The following is a 23,370-nucleotide window of genomic DNA, read 5'->3' as shown; positions in this document are numbered from 1 at the left end:
CATCCACTTGAGTTGATGTATCCAAGGATTGACTTGGTTCATAGACTTCAAATTGCTTCTATCCTTTACTGCAATTTGCCATTTGATTCTCAGCAATCATTGGGACTCTCATTTCATTTTTATCAGTGTTCTCCCACTTCCATGCAGCATTCTCATAAAAGAGTACATCTCTGGACAAGATGATCTTTCTGGAACTTGGATCAAACACCCTGTACCCTTTCTCACTTGCACCATAACCTACAAAGATGCACTTACGATTGTTTTCTTCCAACTTATGCTTGAGATTAGAGGGGATGTGCGCATAGCAAAGTGAGCCAAAGACTTTCAAATGAGCTATCCCTGGCTTTCTGCCACTGTAAGCTTCAAATGGAGTTGTTTTATTCAATGCTTTGGTAGGACACCCATTAAGCAAATAAGCTACAGTGTTCACTGCTTCTGCCCAAAATTCATATGGAAGGTTCTTTTAATGTAACATTGATTTGGCCATTGCCACCACTGTCCTATTCTTTCTTTTCGATACTTCATTTTGTTGAGGAGTGTAGGCCACAGTCAACTATCTTTGAATTCCTAGCTCACTGCAGCACTTACCAAATTATGCAAACTATTTTGTGTCATAAAAAGAACTTGCGGTCAACTATTTGCGGTATGGTAATTTTATGCCTAGTTTTGAAGATTAGATTTTTATGACACAAAAACAACTTGCGGTTTTAAACTGCTAGCGGTAAACTGCAAAATGCGGCCAGTTTGCAGTTTCAAAAATTACCATGCAGCAAATAGTTGACCGCAAGTGCTTTTTGTGTCATAAAAATCTAATCTTCCACATTTTAGGCCTAGTTTTGATACTTTTTTTTGAAGCATTTTGAGTTCAAGCATACTTTATCCCAAGAATATAAATTCACAGCCTCAACTTCTCAAGCATATATAAATTCACAACCTCCTCAACTTCTCAAGTATTCAAACCCTAAAGAAAATTAAAGTCACAATTCCAAGCATTCCAATTAAAGTTAAACTTCTCAAGCATTCACAACCTCAACTTCTCAAGCATTCCAATTCCAAATCCTTTAAAGTTACAAACCAAAAGGAAAATGCAATGCAAAATGAATTAAAGTTACAACCCAAAGGAAATATCCAATTCAAAGTTAATTAAAATTACAAACTAAAAGGAAAATGCAATGCAACAATGTTACAAACTCAAGTGTTGGTGGTGGTGAGTAGATTTGAAGGACCCCATTGTGTTGTTTGAGCACCAATGCTATCTACAAATAAAACAACATAAGTTTATTACATTTTATTATAAAAAGAAGCATAAATAAACTAATTACTTACAAGATAAGTGGTCTTGTTTATACAACGGCTACAATTAAACAATAAAATGCAATTTTTATTTTTTTAAAAATATAGTCACGGTTTGCGGTAACCGCAAGTTGTGAAAATCAAATTCCGCAACAGCAACTGCAAATGAGGTTCGGTTCTTCATACCGCAAATGCGGTTCGGTTTCCCACGATTGCGGTTCCATTGCGGTTAAATGTCGGTTGGTTTTTGCGATTTTTCAGTTTTTGGGTCTAAAATGCCACCCCTAATCGTGTTCCATCATTTGTCCGACACTGAGAAGATTCTCCTCAAGTCCTGGAACAAGCATCACTTCTTGTATGTGTTTTCGACCCAATTTGGTCTCTATCTCCAGAGTTCTTTTTCCTGCAACCTAAACAATTTCTCTAGTTCCCATCTTCACCTTGAAAGTCAGGTTCCTTTGAATGTTAACTAATAACCTTTCATCACATGTCATGTGATTACTACAACCACTATCAATGTACCATGAATGGTTCACCTTCACATTTGTCACAGCATTACATACATAGAACAAAGTACCAGTTTCTTCAACCTAGTTTGCATAGTTCACCTTTTGTATAGGTTTATTTCCATTGCAGTCTCTGATCACATGCCTAAACTTCCTACAACCTGTGCATTTAGGCTTCCCTTCAAACCAACATTTGCCATAATACAGTTTATCACAGTGTTCACAAGCTGTTTTTTTTTTTTTTTTTCCATTATTAGAGACATTTGGTTTGGAAGTAGAATTAGGCTTACTATGTAATTTCTTTTCATTGGATTTCCAGTTTTTCTGAGATTTTTTATTTCCAGAATTACCTCCACCTGTATGATTTTTACCTCTAACATTTAGACTAGCAAAAGCCCTTTCTATAGAGTTTTTAGCATGTCTATCCAATCTGCGCTCAAAGCTTTTTAGAGAAGCAACTACCTCTTGAACCTCAAGAGTTTCAAGGTCCTTAGAGTGCTCAATCATAGAGCAAATAGGGTCATATGATCTAGGCAAACTAATCAACAATTTTTTGCACAACTCTTTCCCTAGACAGATCCTCACCATAACTCTTCATTTGATTCATTATATCGAACAGTCTAGCAAGGTATACAGATAAGGACTCACTATCTTTCATATGAGTGTATTCAAATTCACGACGCAAACCTTGCAATTTTACGCTCTTTACTTGCTTATCTCCTCTGAACTCTTGCTTCAGAATGTCCCCAGCACCCTTTGAGGTCTCCTCGTTCACGATTCTGGGGAAGATTGGATCTGAGACGGCACCTGAGATCAACCCAAGTGCGCGAGCATCCTTCATCAGAATTTCAGCCATCGTAGGCTTCTCCACTTCAGCGACCTGACTATCTTCTATCTTCTTCTTCTCCTTCTTTGGATCTGAAGCATCGAAACCATTTTCAACAAGATCCCACAACCCATGAGATTTCAGAATGGTTTTCATCCGAATACTCCAGAACTCATAATTTTCTCCATTGAAAATTGGCGTGCTAAGCTCAGTGGTGCTCGATCCTGCCATATTATATTAGACATTGGATTCAAGAAATCACACCACCTCGATCGTTGAATGAGCTCGAGCACAGCTTGAATCGATTCCAATTCTCTGTTCACAGATTCACGCCCAGTTTAGGCAACCGAACCTGGCTCTGGGGCCATGTTAGAATTCATAGCTTTTTGTGTTTAGTTTTATGGAGATTTTGAGTGTTTGGAAAGAACGAAAGTTGCAAATAAAATGCAACTATGGTGCTGTGAAAAATACTGAAGGGTTCTATTTTTCATTTCACTCCACTATTCGAATATATCTGTTAAGAGAGAGAGAGAGAGAGAGAGAGAGAGAGAAGTGAGATGCTTCTCTAATAGATTTACACCAAGATTAAATCCTAGCCTTTGATCCTATCATCCTATGAGATGATTACACTTGTCATAATCTAACACTTAGATCCTAGGCTAGAGAAGATACCACTTGGACTATGATCCAATGACTCAGATTACATCAAAAAAATTAAATCTTATAAAATGAAATTTAAAATTTGTAACTTTAGGCTTCAAAATATCAGCTCAAGGGTTACACATCAACACTTCTTCATCCGATAATATTCCCGTCTTGTAGAATTTCAATGGCAACATATATGCAAATATATATATATATATATATATATATATCAACCACCACAAACAACCTCTAAAAACCTAGTTGTTGATACCTGAAAATACAATCAATTGATATACATAATAACACAACCACATCCCAAAAAACCCAGATCTCAGCAATTAGTAAAAACACAAAAAACTTGTAGCTTCTCTAGCTGCCCTTTTCCAGTAATTAGATCCAGCAAAACGAAAAACATATCCTCCAATCTATCGAGAAAAACAAAAGGAGAAATCAAACAGAGAAAAGAAGAGGAAGAGAAGAAGAAGTTGAGGCTAGGTTTTCTTCTAGAGAGAAAGAGAGAAGAAAAAAGAAAAACAGAGAAAGAGAGAAGAAGGGATAAAAAAAAGGGGGGGAGGGGGGGGAAGAAGAAGAAAGAGAGAGTCTCGGTGCATGGAAGAGAGAATAAAAAAAGAGAAAGAAGAAAAAGAGAGAAAGAGAGAAAAAGAAGCGAGGGATTAAAAAAAAAAAAAAGGAGGAAGAAGAAGAGAGAGAGAGAGAGAGACTGTTGGCACAGGCACAAGGAAGAGAAAAAAGAAGAAGAAGAAAAAAGAGAGGAAGAAAGAAGAAAAAGTGGGAAGAAGAACAGAGAGAGAGTGTCCGCACAGGCACACGGAAGAGAGAAAAGAAGAAGAAAGAAGAAAGAAGAAAGAAGAAAAAGAGAAAGGAAGAGAGAGAGAGAAGATGGGCTTCAAGCCCTTGGATTTTGGCTGAGGTATAAGGTCTTGGGCTTCAAGTTGGAGTTGGCTAAGGTAAAAATTAAAACATAAAAATTAATTATATTCAAGCTAGTTCGGTTTGGCCTGATTCGGTTTTTGGAGGTATAGAACAGAAATTAAAATCGGTCAAATTGGTTCGGTTCGTTTTTTTGACTAGATGTTGACTTTTTGGTCAACTCGGTTTTGTCACGATTTTTTCTGATGTGATTCAGTTCAGATTTCTGATTTGCCGGTTTGAATGCACACCCTATTAGCAAGTGCGTAATAAGCAATTGTACAGAGCTCCACTTTAAAATTCACATTAAATATTATATTTCATTAATATAATGCTATAGCTTAGTAATATTATATTAATTTAATAATCAATGCCAAACCGACACTATGGATTAAGAACACAACCTGATAGTGTTATAGTCACATTAAAAGATTACTCATTTTGATGGCATTTAAACATGGGTAAAGATCAAAAGAAGGTTCCTATATTACGTTCACTTTTAATGCATTAATCCCTAGAGAAAGACACACAAGTTCCTCCTTGTTCATAATTTTTTACAAGAATCTTCTACATCCATCAAATTACAAATTCAAACCTAGTACTACCTAACAAAATATACAAATTTCCGATATAATCAACTTCATACAGTCGAGCAAGTCATTGGCCCTCCACTGATCCAGCTACCGAACCCAACTTTAGGCAAGAAGCCAATCCTCAAACCCAAACAATGAGCCTCCATCATGACATCTTGTGTTCCCCACCAACCCTTCTTATAAGTAGCCCATGCAAACATTTCCATCTTCAAACCCACAGCACCATCTTCACGTTGCCTATTCATTTCTTCCAAATCTGACACCTTCATCGCCGGCTGATTCTGTAATCTGGTCATCGATATCTTCACATGCATCATTCTTTGTTCCTTCAAACCCAAGTCAAATGGCTTGACAAAGTATATCGCCAGAGGGCTATCTTTGTATAAAATTGAACCTTCTATCCGGTCGAAGTGAACCCATGAGACCATGTTGGGGTTGTCTATGGTGAAGGCCACGTCCCAACTGGCACCTAGTGATGTGTTTGAGACGTTAAGCTTGGACACGAAGAGCGAGTCAAGTTGGATTTTTGGGGTTTGTGTGGGCGTGAGCATGAAGACGCATAACAATGTGAATGTCCCTAATGCAAGTAATAGAATGCGGTGGACTTGTACTAATCTTGCAATGGATTGGGATGTGATTGACTGGGACACGATGGGGTTTGAAGGGTTGCTTGAAATTGGGAGCAATGGCTCTGTGGTTGAGTGGTGATCAGCTTTTGCATTGATTTCCATGCTTAATTAAGAGGAATTAATTAACGCAAGTAATGTAATAGAAGGTTACTAGGGTGATTGCGAGAGAGATGGGAATAAAGAAATGAATGAAAGAGAGTTAATATAAAGGGGAAGGGTAAAACTGAATAACTACTGGAGAGTAGAGGTCGTTGTAACTTGAAAGCGATTACACCTAACATTTGCTAAATGAGAGTAAAATGAATAACTAGTAGAATTTGATAATAGAAAATATAACTACTAGAAGTTCTCAACAACAGTCGTTTGATAGCAGATATGAATATGGTTAAACTTCGAGAATCAGAAGTTCGTTGAAATGCCAAAAATAAATTAGGCTCTAATGGTAAAATTTTCTAAAGTCCAAAAATTGCCCACGTTTAAGAATTTTGTGTTTTTGCCAATGGGTATACCTCTGTTGGTTAAGCTTTTCTGCCTCCACCGATGTGGGCAGAGGTTCGATACTTTCAAGCACCCAATGAATATTTCTATAAACCCCTTCCCCCCAAATCACTTGTACTGAAGAAGAAAAATTCTTTAGGAATTTGCAATAAAGACAATGTAATTCTAACATCTGGGCCTAATTAATTAAGATAGTCCTTGGGAAGATGCATTTGAACTTTTATTTAATTTACTGTTACTGCATTTTTTTTCTTCAAAAATGAAAAATATTATAAGGGTACTAAACATAAATGGAACTAAAACACTTTGTTATTATATATGGAGATTCATAAACAATGAGTGCTTATGAGGATGAAACTTAATGAGTATGGTGAAAAGATTGTTCTTGGTTGTCGATCCGTAATGTCTCCTCTTAGCGGGATAAGATAGAGCATACGGTTTGGATGAGTGTGAGCACAAGGAGTATAATTGCAGCAATAGTAGAAGCAAGTTTCCATGGAGTGTTGAAATAGTCCCGGTTCAGAATTGCTTTCCATCTGTGCCAACGAGCCTTGCAGTAGGCATTGAGTCTTTGGGAAAGGTCAAGGTAACGATAAGTTTTCGAATTGACCGCAACCCCTTGGCCAATGCAGTTAAATAGAGTGGACAGATCATCGTTACTCCCCAGCATACTAGATATAATTCCATGTCCAATGAGCAAGTCCACGTCCTTTGAAGTCTTGATCATGCCCCCCATGAGGAATATAAATTGCGAAATGTACTTCATTTGGTGATCGTGGCACTGTTCAAAGGCGATGAGGTTCCTGAAGAGAGTTTCCGTCCAATCGTCAACTCTAAAATTCGGAATTATGAGACTTCCGTTGTTGAATTGTATGTCAAGTGAGAAGGTTGTTCTTCTTGTCACAAACTGAACTCCGGCATCGTCTAGCACTGTCACGCTTGGTGGGATTTCTTCTACCCTAGGATGAACTCCGGAATTTTCACCCTCGTCTAGCACTGTCACGCTTGGTGGGATTTCTTCAACCCTAGGATGAACTCCGGGATTTTCACCCTCCCTAGGCCTATCGTGATTTTCACCCTCCATAGGCCTATCGTGATTTTCACCCTCCACAGCAGGCGGGGGCAAGTAGTAGTATCGTATAAAATCAACAAAATGCTTCACTCCATGGTCAACTCGAGGCACAGGTGCGTGATCACCAGGAAAGTCATCGATTTTGACGTAACCCTTTAAGAACTCATGCGTAAGATCCACAAAGAAGCTGAGATCTCCTTTGTAGCGGCTATCAACAAGGTCATACAAACCCTCAAGAAGAAAGAAGGGAATTTGGTTCTCGATCAACAACACGACATCAAGGAAAACATCTGCTATCATCCGCGGCTTATGATATATTCGATCGCCGTCGTCTATATATTGGGGAAACTGATACCTGAGTATAAGCTCCAAGACAAAAATTGCGTCCACCAGCATCAGCTCGGAGAAGTCATCACTGCTTAGGTCAATGGGCTCGACATAATATCTCCTGGCTCTTATCTCGCAACTTCTCACAAAGCCAAGGCATTGGTCTATGAATCCGAGCCCGTTTCGGCTGGTGAAGGCCTCTACGTATTTGAGCTTATAGCTTTGCATTTGTGGGAAACTTCCGTGGTAGGAGTGATAGGGTCCGATTGGGACCACCCGGGGTTTGTAGTGTTGTTCATTTCCATTGCGAAATCTCTCGGGGACTTGGTAAATAGCACAATCTGGCGAAAACGGCGGCGTTCTTTGCATCTTACCCTCAATTAGAATCGCCACTTGATCGCGCGGGTTTGGGTTCTCCACTGCTGCAGCAGCTGCTGGTCCAGCAGCATTGGTTGATTCTCTTGGACTTGGAGGACCCCGTGTTGTCATTGAAATCTCCTTTGGCAGCCCAGATGACGGCGTTTCTCGCGACGCTAAACCCTCAGATGGAATCGCAGCTTGATCGCGCGGGTTTGGGTTCTCCACTGCTGGTCCATCATTTGTGGATGCAGTACTTCGAACATCCGTCGTTGATGAAGTTTCCTTTGGAGAAGACGACGCCTTGTGTCGCCCCTTCCACGGAAATAGTCGCGCCCATTGACATTGCCCTTTTTTAATTCTTGTCGCAGCACCCAACCTCTTTGAGTCAGGAGGACGAACATCTGGTGCAAATGCCATGTATGGCATTACTTGACTCGTTTGTTGTTGAGATAAAATACCTCTAGAATACAAGTGACGGAGTTAAGCTGAGCTACAACCCAATTGCCATATATATATTTCCCGCCTTAACTCAGGTGGGTTTGATGTTTTTTTGGGTTCATTTTAACATCTTATCAGAATGCAAAAGAGTATGTTAAGTGATTATGTTCGGGTAGCTAAAAAGATCAAAATTTAATCATGAAATCTTTCTACACATGTAAATTTTGCATAATTTATTATTAAAAAAACATAAGGCGTACCAGGTTGGGTGGATGATTTTCACTAGATGACTCCACCTCTGTAATCAAGATGTATTTTTTTCAGGCAGGCATTTGAGACAAGCTCTGGAAGTGGCTGATCATTATAATTAATGTGCATATAACAGAATGAAAAGTTCCATATTATTCTTTGACATTATTACAAGAAATTAACAAAGTATTATTCATCGACATTGTTACAAGAAATTAACAAAGTATTATCTACCCGTGAAACAAAAAAAAAAAAAGTATTATCTAAGTTGTGGGAACACATATTTCAGCAACCAATAGATGGGCGACATGTGGAAAGGGAATATTCCTTAAGTCAACTAATTACCCTAATTAATCCTATTTAATTAGAGAAATTATTTTTTATTTAAAATGAGAATATCTCCTCAAATCAAATCTCCTTGATTAATTCCAATCTCCTATTTATGGGTAAGAATAATCCTAAATAAATAAGGATTATTATTCAAACCTTAGTCTACAAGGACTCTATTAATACATGGCTATACAACACACAAGAGGTAATTATGAAACCCTACACAAAAAGCTCTCTTTCTCTCACGCCACCCTTGGCTCTCTTTCCCTTACGGCTCTGACCACCCACATACACGGTTCTAGCCGCTTGGCTCTCTCCATGAGAGAAGACCTCCATCCATTCTATTACCTCTACATCTTTTTCAAGATCATTTAACTGACTTAGGCATCGAAGGGCCTTTGGCCGACACGCCGCGAGTGTGGTCTATGTACTCCAACCTTTTTCACAAGCATCGAGGAAGAAGAGAGAAAAGGAAGCTCAAAAGGCGAAGAATCAACCAAAGAAAATTCCCCATGCAGAAATTTGCTCAAACATAAGTCTTCTTTATAAAACTTTAAAAAAATAAAAAAAAGAAAGATCCCTTGCAAGACAGGTGCTTCGCAGGGGTTGTCTATTGTGAAGGCCACGTCTCAATTGGCTCATAGTTATGTGTTTGAGATGTTAAGCTTGGGCACAAACATCTAGTCGAGATGAACTTTTGGGGTTTGTGGAAGTCTGGACATGAGGACGCATAATAATGTGCTGTCCTTAATGCAAGCAATGGAATGCGGTGGACAAGTCGTAATTTTGCAATGCATCGAGATGCGAAAGACTGCGATACCATGGGGGGTTAAAGAGTTGCCTGCACTGGCGGACTCATTCAGGCGCAATGAGGTGTAGCTACACCTCCTCTTGCTGGAAAAGACCTTGGAGACGCTAGATTTGCCCCTCGGCTATGCTGCCCACCAATTGGTCAATCATTTAGCGAGTATTATTAGTCATTAGATTCACTGTATTTGTGACCATTATTCATGTGGTCATAAGGAATTGGTCACTACTGACATTTTTTCTTGTAGTGTTGGTTGTCGATCCGTAATGTCTCATCTTAGGCTCCGTTTGGTTCATGGGAAAGGGGGTTTGAGGATGAGAAATTAATTGCTTTCCTATATTTGGTAAGTTCAGGCATGAGAAATGGTTGCCTGACACATGGGAAAGTAAGGGGGAAAGTGGAGCCCTCATCTCAACTTGGGTTTTGTTTTCCCTCCTTATGGGAAAGTTTGAAAAAATGAGCCAACATTTAATGCACATTTTTCATGACCATTTTGTACCCACTAACAATTTAGAATTACAATATATCATTAAATACGTTCTTTTTTTATTTGATTTAATATGGGTATAATTGGAAAATTATACAAACTTTGTTTTCCATTCCTACACAAAACAAACATGGAAAATGAAATAAAGTGATAGCTCTCCATACTTGGAAAATGAATCTTCCATTTCCCATCCATTGGAAAATAACGTAGGAAGTGATTTCCCCTCAAATCTCTTCCGTGAACCAAACAAGGCCTTAGAGGGATAAGATAGAGCATATGGTTTGGATGAATGTGAGCACAAGGAGTATAATTGCAGCAATAGTAGAAGCAAGTTTCCATGGAGTGTTGAAATAGTCTCGCTTCAGAATTGCCTTCCACCGGTGCCGACGGGTATTGCAGTATGCATTTAGATCTGCACAAATCTGAAAGTAATAAAAAGGCTCTCCGAAGCCAACGTCTCTGCTGATATGGTTAAATAGAATGGAGAGGTCTTTACTACTCCCTCGCATGCTAGATATGACTCCGGAGTCCATGAGTAAATCTGCGTCCTTTGAAGTCCTGATCATGCACATCATGAGGAACATAAACTGGGAAATGTACTTCTCTGTGTAGTGGCACTGCTCGAAAGCAATCAGGTTCCTGAAGAGAGTTTCTGTCCAGTCGTCTACTATGAAATTTGGAATTTTGAGACAACCATTCTTGAATTCTATGTTAAGCAAGGAGGCACTGCCTTTAATTGTATCAAACTTAACTCCGGCCTCATAGAGTGCCGTCGCGCTTGGTGGAATTTCAAGATTTTGCTGGTCCTCTTGAGGCCGTGGCGGCGCCAAGTAGTAGCGTCGTATAAAATCAACAAAATGATTCACTTGATCATTAGCAGAGACAACATGGGCGGGAAACTTATCAATTTTCACGAAATGCTTGAAGAACTCATGAGTTAGCATGGTGAAAGAAAGATGATCATCTCCTGGAGAGAGACTATTCGTACCGATTTGCTCGTACAAACCCTCAAGGACGAAGAAGGGAAGTTGATTTTCGATCAACAAGATGTCGTGGTAAACGTCTTCAATCATCCTCGGCTTGTGAAATATCGGATCATAATTATCTCTGTATCTAGAAAAGTGATGCCTAAGCATGAGTTCCAAAACAAAAGTTGCATCCAGCAGCATGATAAAAGTAAACGTATCACTACTTAGTTCAATATGGTTCGCATAATAGCTCCTTGCTTTTGCTTCCCATGCTCTCACTAATCCAAGACAATGGTCGAAGTTGAGCTTGTTCCGGCGGAAAAAGGCGTCCACGTATTTGGGCTTACACATGTCATAGCTTGCATCTTTGAAGTGATAAGGTCCGATTGCGACTACACGAGGTTTGTAGAATTCTTCATTCCCCTTGCGAAATCTCTCCGGGACATTGTAGATGCAACACTCAGGCCTCAGATCAGGCGTACCTCGGATTAATCGCTGTATGGCAATCGCCACTGAATCACTCGAATTTCCAATTATCGATCCCTCATCACTGGTTGGTATGCTTGAAGCACCATCATGCGCTATACCTCTATCGCCATGCCTATGGGGCGTCCCTGAAATATGTGCACGGCCCCTCTGTCATCATGTGTATGGCAGAGCCAAAATTTTACTTTAGTTAGTAAGCCAGCATCGGTCAGTATATGTGCTTTTTAAATTTATAATATTGCATGTCAAAAACTCTAGAGTTAATTGATAACGTTGGTAGGTCAAATCAAATTATGATCATAGGTTGAGGATGATGAAGCTTACCATCTTATTCGTAAGTACTTTAGTTGAATCATTGGCTGACTAGATGACTCCTCCTTGGTATAAGATATTATTTTCAGGCAAGCTTAGAGCTCTTTCTACAATCTGTGGAACTAACTGAGGAAAGACCTTTGACCTTGTTACAAGAAATTCACAAAATGTCATCCAAGGTATTCTTCAATATTTGCAAAAAGAAAAGTTCCCTTGCAACCTGCTTCCCATTCAAGCCCTGTTTATTCAATTAAAAATGTATAGCTTCCTCTATTTCTTTTTTGGTTCCCATTAACAAAAGGGTTAATTATGGCTAAAGATATTTAATGAGTATGTTGAAAGGATTGTTGACACTTTTAGCTCAATATAATTGGTTATATTTTTGGGAGCCGATTTTCCCACTCATCTTTTGTTCACTTACACTTCCTTATATGTTTTAGTACAAAATAATTTTTTTTTTTTTTTTATAAACAAAAGGATGTGTATGTGGATAAAAAAGAATGGGAAAATCAGCTCCCATATGTTTTTATGTCTCATGTTTTCCAATAATGTATGTAAACATGTATGAGATTAGATGAATGATAACATGAGTCTTTGACAAAGACATTATTGGCCTTCCTAGATACTTCTCATTATGGACCATTTTGGTGGTTTGCTATTGTTGTTCTACACATGGAGGCGACTATGTTACTCGTTGGGGTGGAGCTAGAATCATTAAGTTAGGGGGCTGAAGTAGAAAATACAAGTATATAAAGCACCTAAGTATTCAATAGTTACATATTTATAGCTAAATATTTCTAATTTAGTCATATCTAATTAATCATGAAATCTTTCAACAAATGTACAAAGAAATTTTGCATATTGCAGACACGATTAAAAGATACATACCAGTTTGGGTGGATGATTTGGCCACCTCTGTAATCGACCTCTGTAATCGAGATATATTATTTTCAGGCAGGGACAAGCTGACTGATAGTTATTATAATTGATGCCTATATATATATACAAAATCAAAAGTGCCATATTGTTCTTTGACATTGGTACAAGAAACTAACAAAGTATATTCTAATTCTTCTTTGTAACAAAAGAGAAAGGTTCATTGCAAAGGGGAACGGTGACCATAGTTTAGTTGGATTAAAAAATATAAAAAAACATTCGCTGCTGGAGATGCCCCACAAGGCCTTCTTTCTCAAGATTGAATTATTCGCGTGGAACAAAAAGAAAGCAACCTCGCTAGATTCTCCATTTTTCTCTCCTTGCATTTGTGTAGGTTTGAGCTTCGCGACTCGGATTGGTGTTTGTGTTTGATTAACTTAACATGTTAATTGTGTTGAGAATTCCAGGCGTGAGCTTGCAAGGAACCTTTTCTTTTTGCAAATATTGAAGATTACTTGGATGACACGTCCTTAATTTCTTGATGCCTATATATACAGACAATGAAAAGTGCCATATTATCCTTTGACACAGTTACAAGAAACTAACGAAGTATTATCTAATTCTTCTTCATAACAAAAGAAAAAGGTTCACTCTGCAAGATGCTTCCCATTAAATGCAGGATTATCTACAATAGGAAAAAGTTTCCACATAATATCTATTCCTTTTTCTAGTTCTTTTCATTGCCACAAAATTCAACAAATCATAATTTACAAGAATCTTCTACATCCATTAAGAAAAAAAGTTGCATATATATATATATATAATTTACAAGAATCTTCTATATAATTTGCATATATATATAATTAAGAAAAAAAAGTTAGAGGATAAAATAAAATAACTACTACTTATCAAAACAAATAGTAACAAGCACATCCAAATAGTCTATTACAATTAAAACAATTTTTTTTTTCAAACAACCTACTAGAAAATATAAATAAATTATGTGAACTACAACTTAATGTCTGGATAAATAATCATGCATTAATTAGATGTTTAGCAATATAAATAATCATGCATTAATTAGATGTTTAGCAATATAAATAATCATGCATTACATATATTCTTTCTATGTTGCTATGGCTGGCAGTTGATTCTCTTCTTGCCTAATATGCCAACAAAGGAACTTGTGCTAGAAATTTATTTATTTTGCATCCAAAGATCCAGATCTAAGAATAATCCTTTAAATTTCCAGTTTCTAAAATCAATACTAAATTGAGCTTAAACTCATAAAATTCATTTTTAATCACCTACAGCTCTTTCTTATATTTTTCTATTTAAAATACCCAATTATTTCAAATAAAATCCAATGACTAGTATCCAAGTAAGTAAGTTACCTAATATAGCTTAATATATAAAAATTATGTTGTTTTCCTTTTATGAATTATACAATTAATAATCTATTTTATTATAGTTTTATGAGTAATAGTGTACATTCTAATTATGTTGAAAAATAATTTGATAATCTATTTATTGTTTCTTTTATGAATTTTTTTTTTAAATGAACCTATTTTTCTCTAAATAATATACCTATTTTTTTTCTCTAAATAATGTACCTTTTTTTTTTCTTTAAACAAAGTACCTACTTGTTTTATGAAAAATAATTTTATCATCTCTTTATTGTTCGTTTTATGAAAAAACAAAATTTTTTTTATAAAAATTAACCTATTTTTTCTCTAATAATGTACCTATATAATGAACCTATAGGTATTTTTTCTCTAAAGTTTGTATCTATTTTTTTCTCTAAATAATGTACCTATTACTTGTTTTATGAAAAATCACTTGATAATCTATTTATTGTTTGTTTTATGAAATTTTTTTATCTAAATAATGTACCTTTTTTTTAAATCTAATAATGTACCTAGTAAAAAAATTTACTGAGTATAATGAACCTTTTTTTTTTTTCTTCAGAATAATGTACCTATTTTTAATTTATGACAAATAGGCAGAAATTTCAATTATACAACATACCTATTTTCTGGAAGAAAAAAAAAATGTACAAAGTAACTGACTTTTGTGTGTAAATAATGTACCGATATATATTAATAGGTAAATTATTTATTGGAAAAGTAATTTTGGGATTTTTTTTTTTAATTCAAATTTTTTTAGAAATTGCCGATGGGTTAGAGGGAGTGCCAACCAAAAGAAATGAGGTGATTGATATGCTATTAATAGAGAGTGTTAATTATAATTAAGGCTGTTAATGACATGCTTGAAAATAATATGAAAGTGTAGATGGCATTTATTGTAATTTACTTAATAATACTAGGACACATCTATCTTACATGGCAACCTATTTTAAATTTGTGTTTGAAGTAAAGATTTAAAAGTAGGTGGGTATGTGTCTATGATATAGTCCTATGTTGGGGAACAACCTTTGTATCAATTATCCTTTTAAAAAAAAAAAAAAAGTAGATGTGGAAATGAGGAATGCTTGCTGGATAATCTTGAGGTTCAAAATGTAAGGTACATGAAGAAAGAAAATCTACAATAATGACCCTCTAATTTAGCTTACGGTTATATATATAATTGAAGACACAAAAAATTAGCTTACCTTGATTATCCATCTTCCTGCGATTATCTTATCTTCAGGCACCCCTTTCGTTGGGCAAATGTGGGACTAAGTGTTTTCACTTTGCAATTTGTATTCGCTTATAAGGTTTGATGCTACACGTTGAAAAGGCATCCATATTGTTCTTTGACCTTGTTACAAGAAATTAACAAAGTATCAACCAAGTATTCTCCATTCATGAAGCCATGATGATTATCAAATTCATTCAAAGAAAAAAAGCAACTAAAGTTTGCTCTTATTTATTCTTCCATTTTTTTACTTTTTTTCCTTTTTAGCTTATCCTTTTTTAAATCGAAAATATTTAACTCCTTGCACATAAGGAGTTCTTCCTTCTTTGCAAACGAAGTCTAGAAATTTTTCAGTTTTGCTGCTGCATTTTTTTCTTTTTCCTATAAGTTTGTTTGTTGTGGGTTTTGTTTGTTCTTTTCTTTTTTCTTTTTTCCTAAAACTGATGCTTCCACTTTCTATGCCCTCTCTATACACTGCGGAGAGACATATACAACTATGCCCTTACAACAAATTATCATTATCATTCAAGGATTCGTCATTACAAGAGAGGGGGAGAGAGAGAGAGAGAGAGAGAGAGAGTATATCTTTGACGCTAGTACTTCCCCTCCAATGATTGTTCTCTCCTAATCTTTTCATGGAAACAAAATTCTAGAAGTGATAAACATCTTCCAAATTACACATTTTTCTCATTTTAGTAGCTGAAAAAACAAATAGTTAAATAAATTGGAAGAATAATGCAAGCTTTACATGGGACATATAAAATTGGACTATTATTTAACCTCATCATTGTACAAAGAATACCAATTGCAAAGCCAGACCCTTTCAAAACAGGCCTACAACTATATATATCTACCGCTTCGGTTCAGTCCAGGTCTTACTCTCAAAGAATTCATTCAGCATGGACTCGATAGTCTCAGGACGAAACCTTATATACTTCTGTGGGTTCTTCCCATTCTCGATCATAGGCCTGCAACACAGATTACATCCATATTAATGCTGAAAAAAAATAAGATTATGAATTTTATTTTTTAAAGGAACGTTTGCAAATGTGAGAAAAACATGCCCGAAACGCTTGACGAATGATCTGTAAGCAGGCAAGAGGACTTCAGCAACAGCCAGTCTCAAAGACTCTCGCAACTCGCTATCGGGAACCGTCCACTGAGATTGCCTTTGATGAAGCTCCTCAAATTGGACGTTGAAGGTCTTGAACCGATCTTTCACCATTGCTCTTGAAAGTGAACTGCTGTCACTACCTGATGAATTTCCTCCTTGGACGGTAAGACACTGCAGAATCTGCATCTCACCAACAAAAACAAAAACAAAAAGGCCAAAAATAACAGAGCAGCTGAGAATGATTTTCAGCTAACATCCACAATCAGAAGGATTATAATGGAGAACAAGATTGATCAAATAATCAAAACCTTTGCCCAAGAAACCCTCTTATACTGATTTGCATGCTGCTGCACGATCCTTCGGTGTATCTGCACCCAGTCGTCCCCCAACAAGTCCTTCGCTTCAGACCTGTATATAATTACTTAACCGGCAATGTTAGGATGCAGATAGGATCAGAATCTATCAAAGAGCAAGACTAGTACGAACCTCCGCACAGATCTCACTATATAGTGAATGTTGTTCATGAGAAATAACTGAGTGAGTGCAGGATCTTTATACTGCTTCGATTTTCCATCCAGATTGTTCTGAAGAGCCTGCATAATCCTTGTAGTTACGGCTGTTAGCTGAGACTCTGAATCACCGTCATCAAACTCTTGAAAAAGTTGCTTGAGTGTAGACTGATAACTGCGAACATTAAAACAGTCGTGTGATTGTTGCACAGTTAATATCGACAAAAGCCGAGGTAGCTAGAAAGAAAACCAAATTTGGAACTGGGGAAAAGGAAGAACTATAAATAATAATCAAAAGTAATAACTTAGCTAATATAGAAATTATTGTAATAATGAACTTGATAAATTAAATATTACCCTCATAAATAAAGCAGATGAATTTACTATAAGATTGGATCGAGCGATTGATATCGTTTATCAGATCATCCAGAAAGACATCAGCTATCATGATTACTTCAAATTTATACATATATTTGTGAGCTCCTCAGACTGGGGACCAAATAGCAAGAAGAAGAAAGAGCAGGAATCATTACTTACTCGAAGAGAAACTTTACATAGTTTATCACATAGCTTGTCAATGGATGGACAGTTCCATCAAGAACAGTAGTTTTTGTGGCATCTTTTTCAACAGCTTCTTCAAAGTCACCAAAGGTTTCCTGGGCTGTCTGGGCTAGACGTTTTGTCAAACTTACGGCAGATTCCCGCATTTCCATACAAGCTTTACTTCCGAAAAGTAATTCAATCTGAAAAATAAGATCTAAAAATTATATTTAAACCATCAATTTGTTTTCTTAGAAATATTAAACCAACATTTGATCAACATAAAAAGATAAAGACGAGCCTGCTATGACACCATCAATCCATAGCATCTTGAGCTTCTACGTTTCTGTAAAAGTTCTAATTCCCTTGCAAACTAAATTAATATATGAATTCTGCTTGCCACTACTAATTATTGCAATGTTACCACTTTTCTATATTTTGGCCTTCAATTTACTCCAGTGATCATCTTATGGAATTAAACGCATGAACTTGTTAATCTGAATGCTATTCCTTGAAGAGTTTTAAGGTGTTGTTAGACCCCTTCCAAACTTACACAGTTCCCAATGATTTTAGAAAACGAACAGGAAGGTCATAACCTTGATTCATATAAACACAATAGCATAATTTTCACATTCATAATAAAACCAACACTACATTATGCATTGTACGCTGCAAGAGACTAAAATATTAATGTGAAGAGTGAACAACGGTATAGAGACAGTTCACTAAGCATATAAACAGAGTTTTTCCAAGATGACATGAACTTGATAAACTCCATGTTTTGACCCAAATTAATATAAATAGAGCAACTTCAGAAACTTTTTCTTCAACTTGAAGTGCTTTCACAAAAAAGAACTGATGCATAAAACTAGAAACTGTTTGTATGTGCGTGTAAAGTTAATTTCCCATACGCCCCATACCTTAAATACCTGTCATGATGTCATCAATCCCTAATAAATTATCCCCCAAAATATATCACAAGAAACTCCCGAAATTTAAAATTAAGTAAACAACTAACCATTTCCAAACAAGTTTGGTCATGCATGGACTAGTTTTTATGTAGTTACTAAAATTTCAATACCTCGGACTGCAGTTCTCTCATTATCTCATACATGTCTAAAAGCACAAATAATTTTTCAGGTGACCTCTTGCTTCTGGCAATGGCCTCCCCAAAACTGAGAAGCACAGTCATACTGTTTGCAGTCACTTCAGCAAAACATGGATTCTTAAGTGAATCGGCACCTTCAAATATTTGATCACAGATTTTCTTTTCCCCAGCAAACAGCAGCTTCACCTGTAAAAATATATATATATATAAATATGATATGATAATAATTGTAAATAAAAACGCAACAGAAAACAACAAACAAACAATTTACAATCAACCAAGTCAAAGTCAAAGAAATCCTTACAGCTATCCGCATATAATGTATCCAATTCCCAATCTTAGCCTCTAAAACCTCCCACTGCATTTTCTGAACATCATCCTTACTAAGTCTTTCCACACCTAGTTTCCTCAGGCTCTGCTCCATAACAGCTGCACGAGTATCCCTGATAGATAAATAACATTTTGTCAGTTTATGAATAAAATGTGAAACAGAGATCACAACGGTTTGAAGTGATGAACTTACACCAGACTCAACCAAGCCTTATATTCAAATAAGTGGGGTTGGCTACAGGAATCCTTTTTCTCCAATTTTTTCTATCTACAGTTATCCTTACGTTACCTTTTTGATATTCATGTAACAAAGAAAAAGAGCAAATGGAAATATTTCGTATTCTATCTGGAGAATAAAAATAAAAACTGCAAACTCTCCTCCACCATTTTCTTCTTTTTCTAACTTAAGCCATGGTGCAACATAAGATTAACCACACAAACGAAAAAAAAAAAAAAAAAAACACCTGTAGATCCTAAATAGCTGTTGTTGATGGCCAGCTAGAATCATTTGTTGGGCTAAATCATGCAGTAATGGCAGAACCCTTGGAGGAATAAGCGTTAGTGGTGTGTAAATGACAGGTTGTAAGCTTTTGTTTTGGTGCTCTGAACTCTTTCCATCACTTTTCTGTCCAGCTGGATCTGATGACGGCCGTAGAGAGTCAGGAAGACAATCAAATAGACGATCAGGCTCCACAGGCTTACTGAAATACAAAAGAGATAAATCACAGAGTTAATTTGTTATCAGACCTGCTTTCCTATGTTAGGATTGGCATGTCATGGTTTTCAGTTTTAAATTGCATTTCATTTTTCATCAATTTCAAACTCTGCTTCTGTACAAAATCCAATATTTCAGATCAAACATTGTAGATACTCATCCTCTCTAAGAGGGAAACGATACACAAAAACACGAACTTAATACACTGTATTAGATATAATGGAAATAGTATATAAATCTTCAGGAAAGCTGGTGCTTGCTTGTCATGTTTATTAATGCAATTCTAATACCACAGAGAGAGAGGGATTAGTATGTAGACTGACAATTTCTAAGCAGGAAGTGGCAATTGGAATTTGGAAAAAGATGTTTTCTCGTACATGCCTAAAGTTCAATCAGAAAATTAAAACGAACCTGTAATTTGTAAGCAGCTGTCTAAACTCATCTTCAAGCTTTGAGATGGCTTTTGAAAGCAAGGCATTAGCATGGTTAAGCACCCCATCACTGCTCTTAACAGTCTTGTTTTTACTGAAGAACTGAATGATGCTCCTCAACTGATCAATTGCTTCCAAATAGCTCTCCAGGTCCTCATGTGGCCCTCTCAGTATTTTAGCCTCTGCCTAAACAAACACCACAGTTTCCAATCAAATTCTTCACATAAAAACAAGACCAAGTTATAAATCTTAATGCCATGAGTTGATGAAGAGAAAGAGAGCTAATTAACCTTGCGTGTGAGGTCGAATTGCCCCAATATCACCTCTGCAGCCTTCAATGTCTTATCAATGTTCTCATGGGCCCTCCGAATCGAATGCGTTCGTATCTACCATCCACAATTACCACAAATTCACAAGGGGCACAAGGAAAAAAACAAACAAACAAATCGGAAGCCTAAATTTCTGTAAACTAAAGCTAAAGCGTTAAGCAGATCTCGTCAGCTCCAGCTACATATATACATATATGCGAAATGCGAAAAGCAGAGATTTTTCACCGAAAGAGACGTAAATTACAGGAGGCGAAACGAAACGCAGTAGATTTTGGAAACATAATGAAGAAGCGTGACATTGTCGAGAGGTTTCTCGGGAAACAAACAGAGAGAGAGAGAGAGAGAGAGAGAGAGAGAGAGAGAGAGAGTACCTGAGTAGGACGCATGGCGGTCTCCAGAGCGGAGAGACGGTGGTCGAAGGAGCCGAGAATGGCGACCATGCTGTCGGTAATGGTCTGGCTCTTGTTCAGCGCGTCTCTTATGGACGATGCTCTCGCTTCCACGGCCGCCATTGCTTGCGGAACCCCCATCTTTTTCAATTTTTCTTTTTCTCGCCGGATTTTCGCTGTGTTTGGCCGGAGAGAAAATTAAAAGTGAAATCGCGAAATTCGTGTGGAGAAATCTGATCAGCGTGGCTTGCGTAAGTCATTCATAAAGAGGATCGTGTTGGTGGATGGCTATTCTATATAAATCTTGTTCCGCCATGTCCCTCTAATATTTTTGCATTGCACTGCATTCTGTCGCGTTACACTATACGTTGCTTAATACGCACATGCTAATCAGACTTTCTATATTTGAAAAAAGAGCAACAAAAAAAAAAAAAAAATGGTAAATTTTGTCCAACCACTTAAACAAGTACATACAAGAAAAGTAATTTTTTGTCATTCCCTTTAATTAATTACTTCTAAGTTCTAACATTTTTAATGTGTGCAGGAAAAAAATAAAAAAAAAAGCTCGAATACAACATTAAAATTCACAATTTATAAGGAATATAATAAATAATTGGGACTTCAATAGATGACACCTGAGCTAATAAAGCGTTTGGATCCCGAGTTTTGCATTTAGAGCCTTCGCATTTAGTTTCATCTAAGTCATTGTAAAAATCCAACAACTCAAAATATGACACCTAAGCTAATAAAGAGTTTTCTTTTATATTTTTCTAAAACGACGTTGACTAACTCCCCCCTACTTCTCTCTTTGTGACGTTTCCAGTCTTGTCTTTTCCGCTTTGCATTAGTTTGTTTCCATCCAAACATATGGTGCAGCTTCTTTTCATGAACTCTGGCTGAATTCCAAATTACAATCAATTGACGTGTGGTGACTGTAATCGATAGATATTGCAATGAATTGGGTATTTTTCATGAAAATTGAAAGTTAACAATTTGAGAAATTTTATGAAATGCGGATAATGCAGAGGTTCGGGATCCTTATGAGTATTTGAATTGAATCGTTGGGTGATTAGATGGCTCTTTCTTGGTATAAGATAATATTTTCAGGCAGGCCTAGCTCTATCTACAACAAACTGATGAAAGACCCATATTTCCCTTTGAACTTGTTACACGAAATACACGAAGTGTGTCCTGCGAGTATTCTTCAACATTTGCAAAAAGAAAAGGTTCCTTGCAAGCTGCTTCCCATTCAAGTCTTGATTATTCAATACAAGGGATTGTTCTTTGACATTGGCATCAGAAACTAATTCGGTGCCACTTTACTTCCTCAGTTTTAACACTTTGAAAAAACATATAAATAATGCAAAGCTATAGGGATAAGATAGAGCATATCGTTTGTACGAGTGTGAGCACAAGGAGTACAATTGCAGCAATTGTAGAAACAACTTTCCATGGAGTGTTGAAATAGTCGCACTTCAGAATAGTTTTCCATCTGTGCCAAGGGGCCTTGCAGTAGGCATTGAGTTTTTTGCAAAGACTAAAGTAATAGTATGGCTGACCCAAACCAACCCGTTGGCCAATATGGTTAAACAGAGCGGACACATCAACGTTGCTCCCCAGCATGTTAGATATAATTTCATGTTCAATGAGCAAGTCCACGTCTTTTGAAGTCTTGATCATGCACCCCATGAGGAACATCAAGTCTGAAATGTACTTCACCTGGTGATCATCGTGGCACTGTTCGAAGGCAATCAGGTTCCTGAAGACAGTTTCCGTCCAATCGTCTACCCTAAAATTCGGAATTTTGAGACATCCTCTGTTGAATTGTATGTCAAGTAAGGACCTCGTGCTTGTTGTGGCAAACTTAACTCCAGCATCCACTAGCGCTGTCACGCTTGGTGGGATTTCATAAAACCTATGGCCATATTCATGCTTTTCGTCCTCCGTAGGCAAGTAGTAGCACCGAATAAAATCAACAAAATACTGAAGGGTTCTATTTTTCATTTCACTCCACTATTCGAATATATCCGTTAGGAGAGAGAGAGAGAGAGAGAGAGAGAGAGAGAGAGAGATGCTTCTCTAACAGATTTACACCAAGATTAAATCCTAGCCTTTGATCCTATCATCCTATGAGATGATTACACTTGTCATAATCTAACACTTAGATCCTAGGCTAGAGAAGATACCACTTAGACTATGATCCAATGACTCAGATTACATCAAAAAAATTAAATCTTATAAAATGAAATTCAAAATTTGTAACTTTAGGCTTGAAAATATCAGCTCAAGGGTTGCACATCAACACTTCTTCATCCGATAATATTCCCTTCTTGTAGAATTTCAATGGCAACATATATGCACAAAAAATATATATATATATATATATATATACAGTCCTGATCTCTTGGACCCCTGTAGTCCAAGAGATTTATGGTCACTCACCGTTGGATGTAAAGTTCACTCATTTATGACTTGAATCGGGTAATAATCATTTATGTCATATTGCATTTATATATATCATTTTGAACCATTGGATTAAGATCCAACGGTGGGTGACCACAATCTCTTGGACTCCTGTGGTCCAAGAGATCGGGACTGTATATATATATATCAACCACCACAAACAACCTCTATA

At 36.7% G+C, this 23,370-nt stretch overlaps 4 protein-coding genes across 5 annotated transcripts in view; all 4 read right to left on the bottom strand.

The window, feature by feature from the left end:
- Positions 1-6,206: 6,206 nt before the first annotated feature.
- Positions 6,207-8,096, bottom strand: LOC117635370 (UPF0481 protein At3g47200-like). Its single transcript, XM_034369701.1, has one exon. The coding sequence runs from the start codon at positions 8,094-8,096 to the stop codon at positions 6,333-6,335; it is 1,764 nt and encodes a 587-aa protein (XP_034225592.1). The 3' UTR covers positions 6,207-6,332.
- A 2,000-nt stretch (positions 8,097-10,096) lies between these two features.
- LOC117635072 (UPF0481 protein At3g47200-like) lies at positions 10,097-12,722 on the bottom strand. Of its 2 annotated transcripts, none has more exons than XM_034369402.1 (3): positions 12,646-12,722; positions 11,770-11,902; positions 10,097-11,595 (listed from the first exon to the last, which is right to left on the bottom strand). In XM_034369402.1, exons 2-3 carry the CDS (start codon positions 11,770-11,772, stop codon positions 10,246-10,248), a joined length of 1,353 nt encoding a protein of 450 aa, XP_034225293.1. In that variant the 5' UTR covers positions 11,773-11,902; positions 12,646-12,722; the 3' UTR covers positions 10,097-10,245. The 2 variants fall into 2 exon arrangements, with proteins under 2 accessions (XP_034225293.1, XP_034225294.1); XM_034369403.1 differs by having other exon boundaries at positions 11,770-11,883.
- Positions 12,723-15,970: 3,248 nt separating this feature from the next.
- Positions 15,971-21,063, bottom strand: LOC117635866 (exocyst complex component EXO70A1-like). The gene is made up of 11 exons (XM_034370244.1): positions 20,718-21,063; positions 20,308-20,403; positions 19,998-20,203; positions 19,336-19,572; positions 18,846-18,984; positions 18,515-18,727; positions 17,431-17,636; positions 16,871-17,068; positions 16,693-16,792; positions 16,335-16,564; positions 15,971-16,238 (listed from the first exon to the last, which is right to left on the bottom strand). Exons 1-11 carry the CDS (start codon positions 20,874-20,876, stop codon positions 16,121-16,123), a joined length of 1,902 nt encoding a protein of 633 aa, XP_034226135.1. The 5' UTR covers positions 20,877-21,063; the 3' UTR covers positions 15,971-16,120.
- Positions 21,064-22,089: 1,026 nt separating this feature from the next.
- LOC117635369 overlaps positions 22,090-23,370 on the bottom strand; it is a 7,266-nt gene continuing 5,985 nt past the window's right edge. The window contains exon 6 of the mRNA XM_034369700.1: positions 22,090-22,718. Within this exon, the coding sequence (XP_034225591.1) occupies positions 22,104-22,718 (615 nt within the window). The 3' untranslated portion in view covers positions 22,090-22,103. The remainder of the gene's footprint in view (positions 22,719-23,370) is intronic.

The sequence above is a fragment of the Prunus dulcis genome, chromosome 7 (genome assembly GCF_902201215.1).
Source record: "Prunus dulcis chromosome 7, ALMONDv2, whole genome shotgun sequence".
Lineage (NCBI taxonomy): Eukaryota > Viridiplantae > Streptophyta > Magnoliopsida > Rosales > Rosaceae > Prunus > Prunus dulcis.
The sequence above is the reverse complement of the archived record's forward strand: the minus strand, read 5'-3'. Positions and strand labels throughout refer to the sequence as shown.

Coding starts and splice junctions, on each gene's coding strand:
- LOC117635866 (XM_034370244.1), bottom strand. CDS start 20,876: ATGGGGGTTCCGCAAGCAATGGCGGCCGTGGAAGCGAGAGCATCGTCC. Junction 18,985..19,335: donor CAGCTATTTAGGATCTACAG/GTGTTTTTTTTT, acceptor TTTATCTATCAG/GGATACTCGTGCAGCTGTTA. Junction 16,793..16,870: donor ATAGTGAGATCTGTGCGGAG/GTTCGTACTAGT, acceptor AATTATATACAG/GTCTGAAGCGAAGGACTTGT.
- LOC117635370 (XM_034369701.1), bottom strand. CDS start 8,096: ATGGCATTTGCACCAGATGTTCGTCCTCCTGACTCAAAGAGGTTGGGT.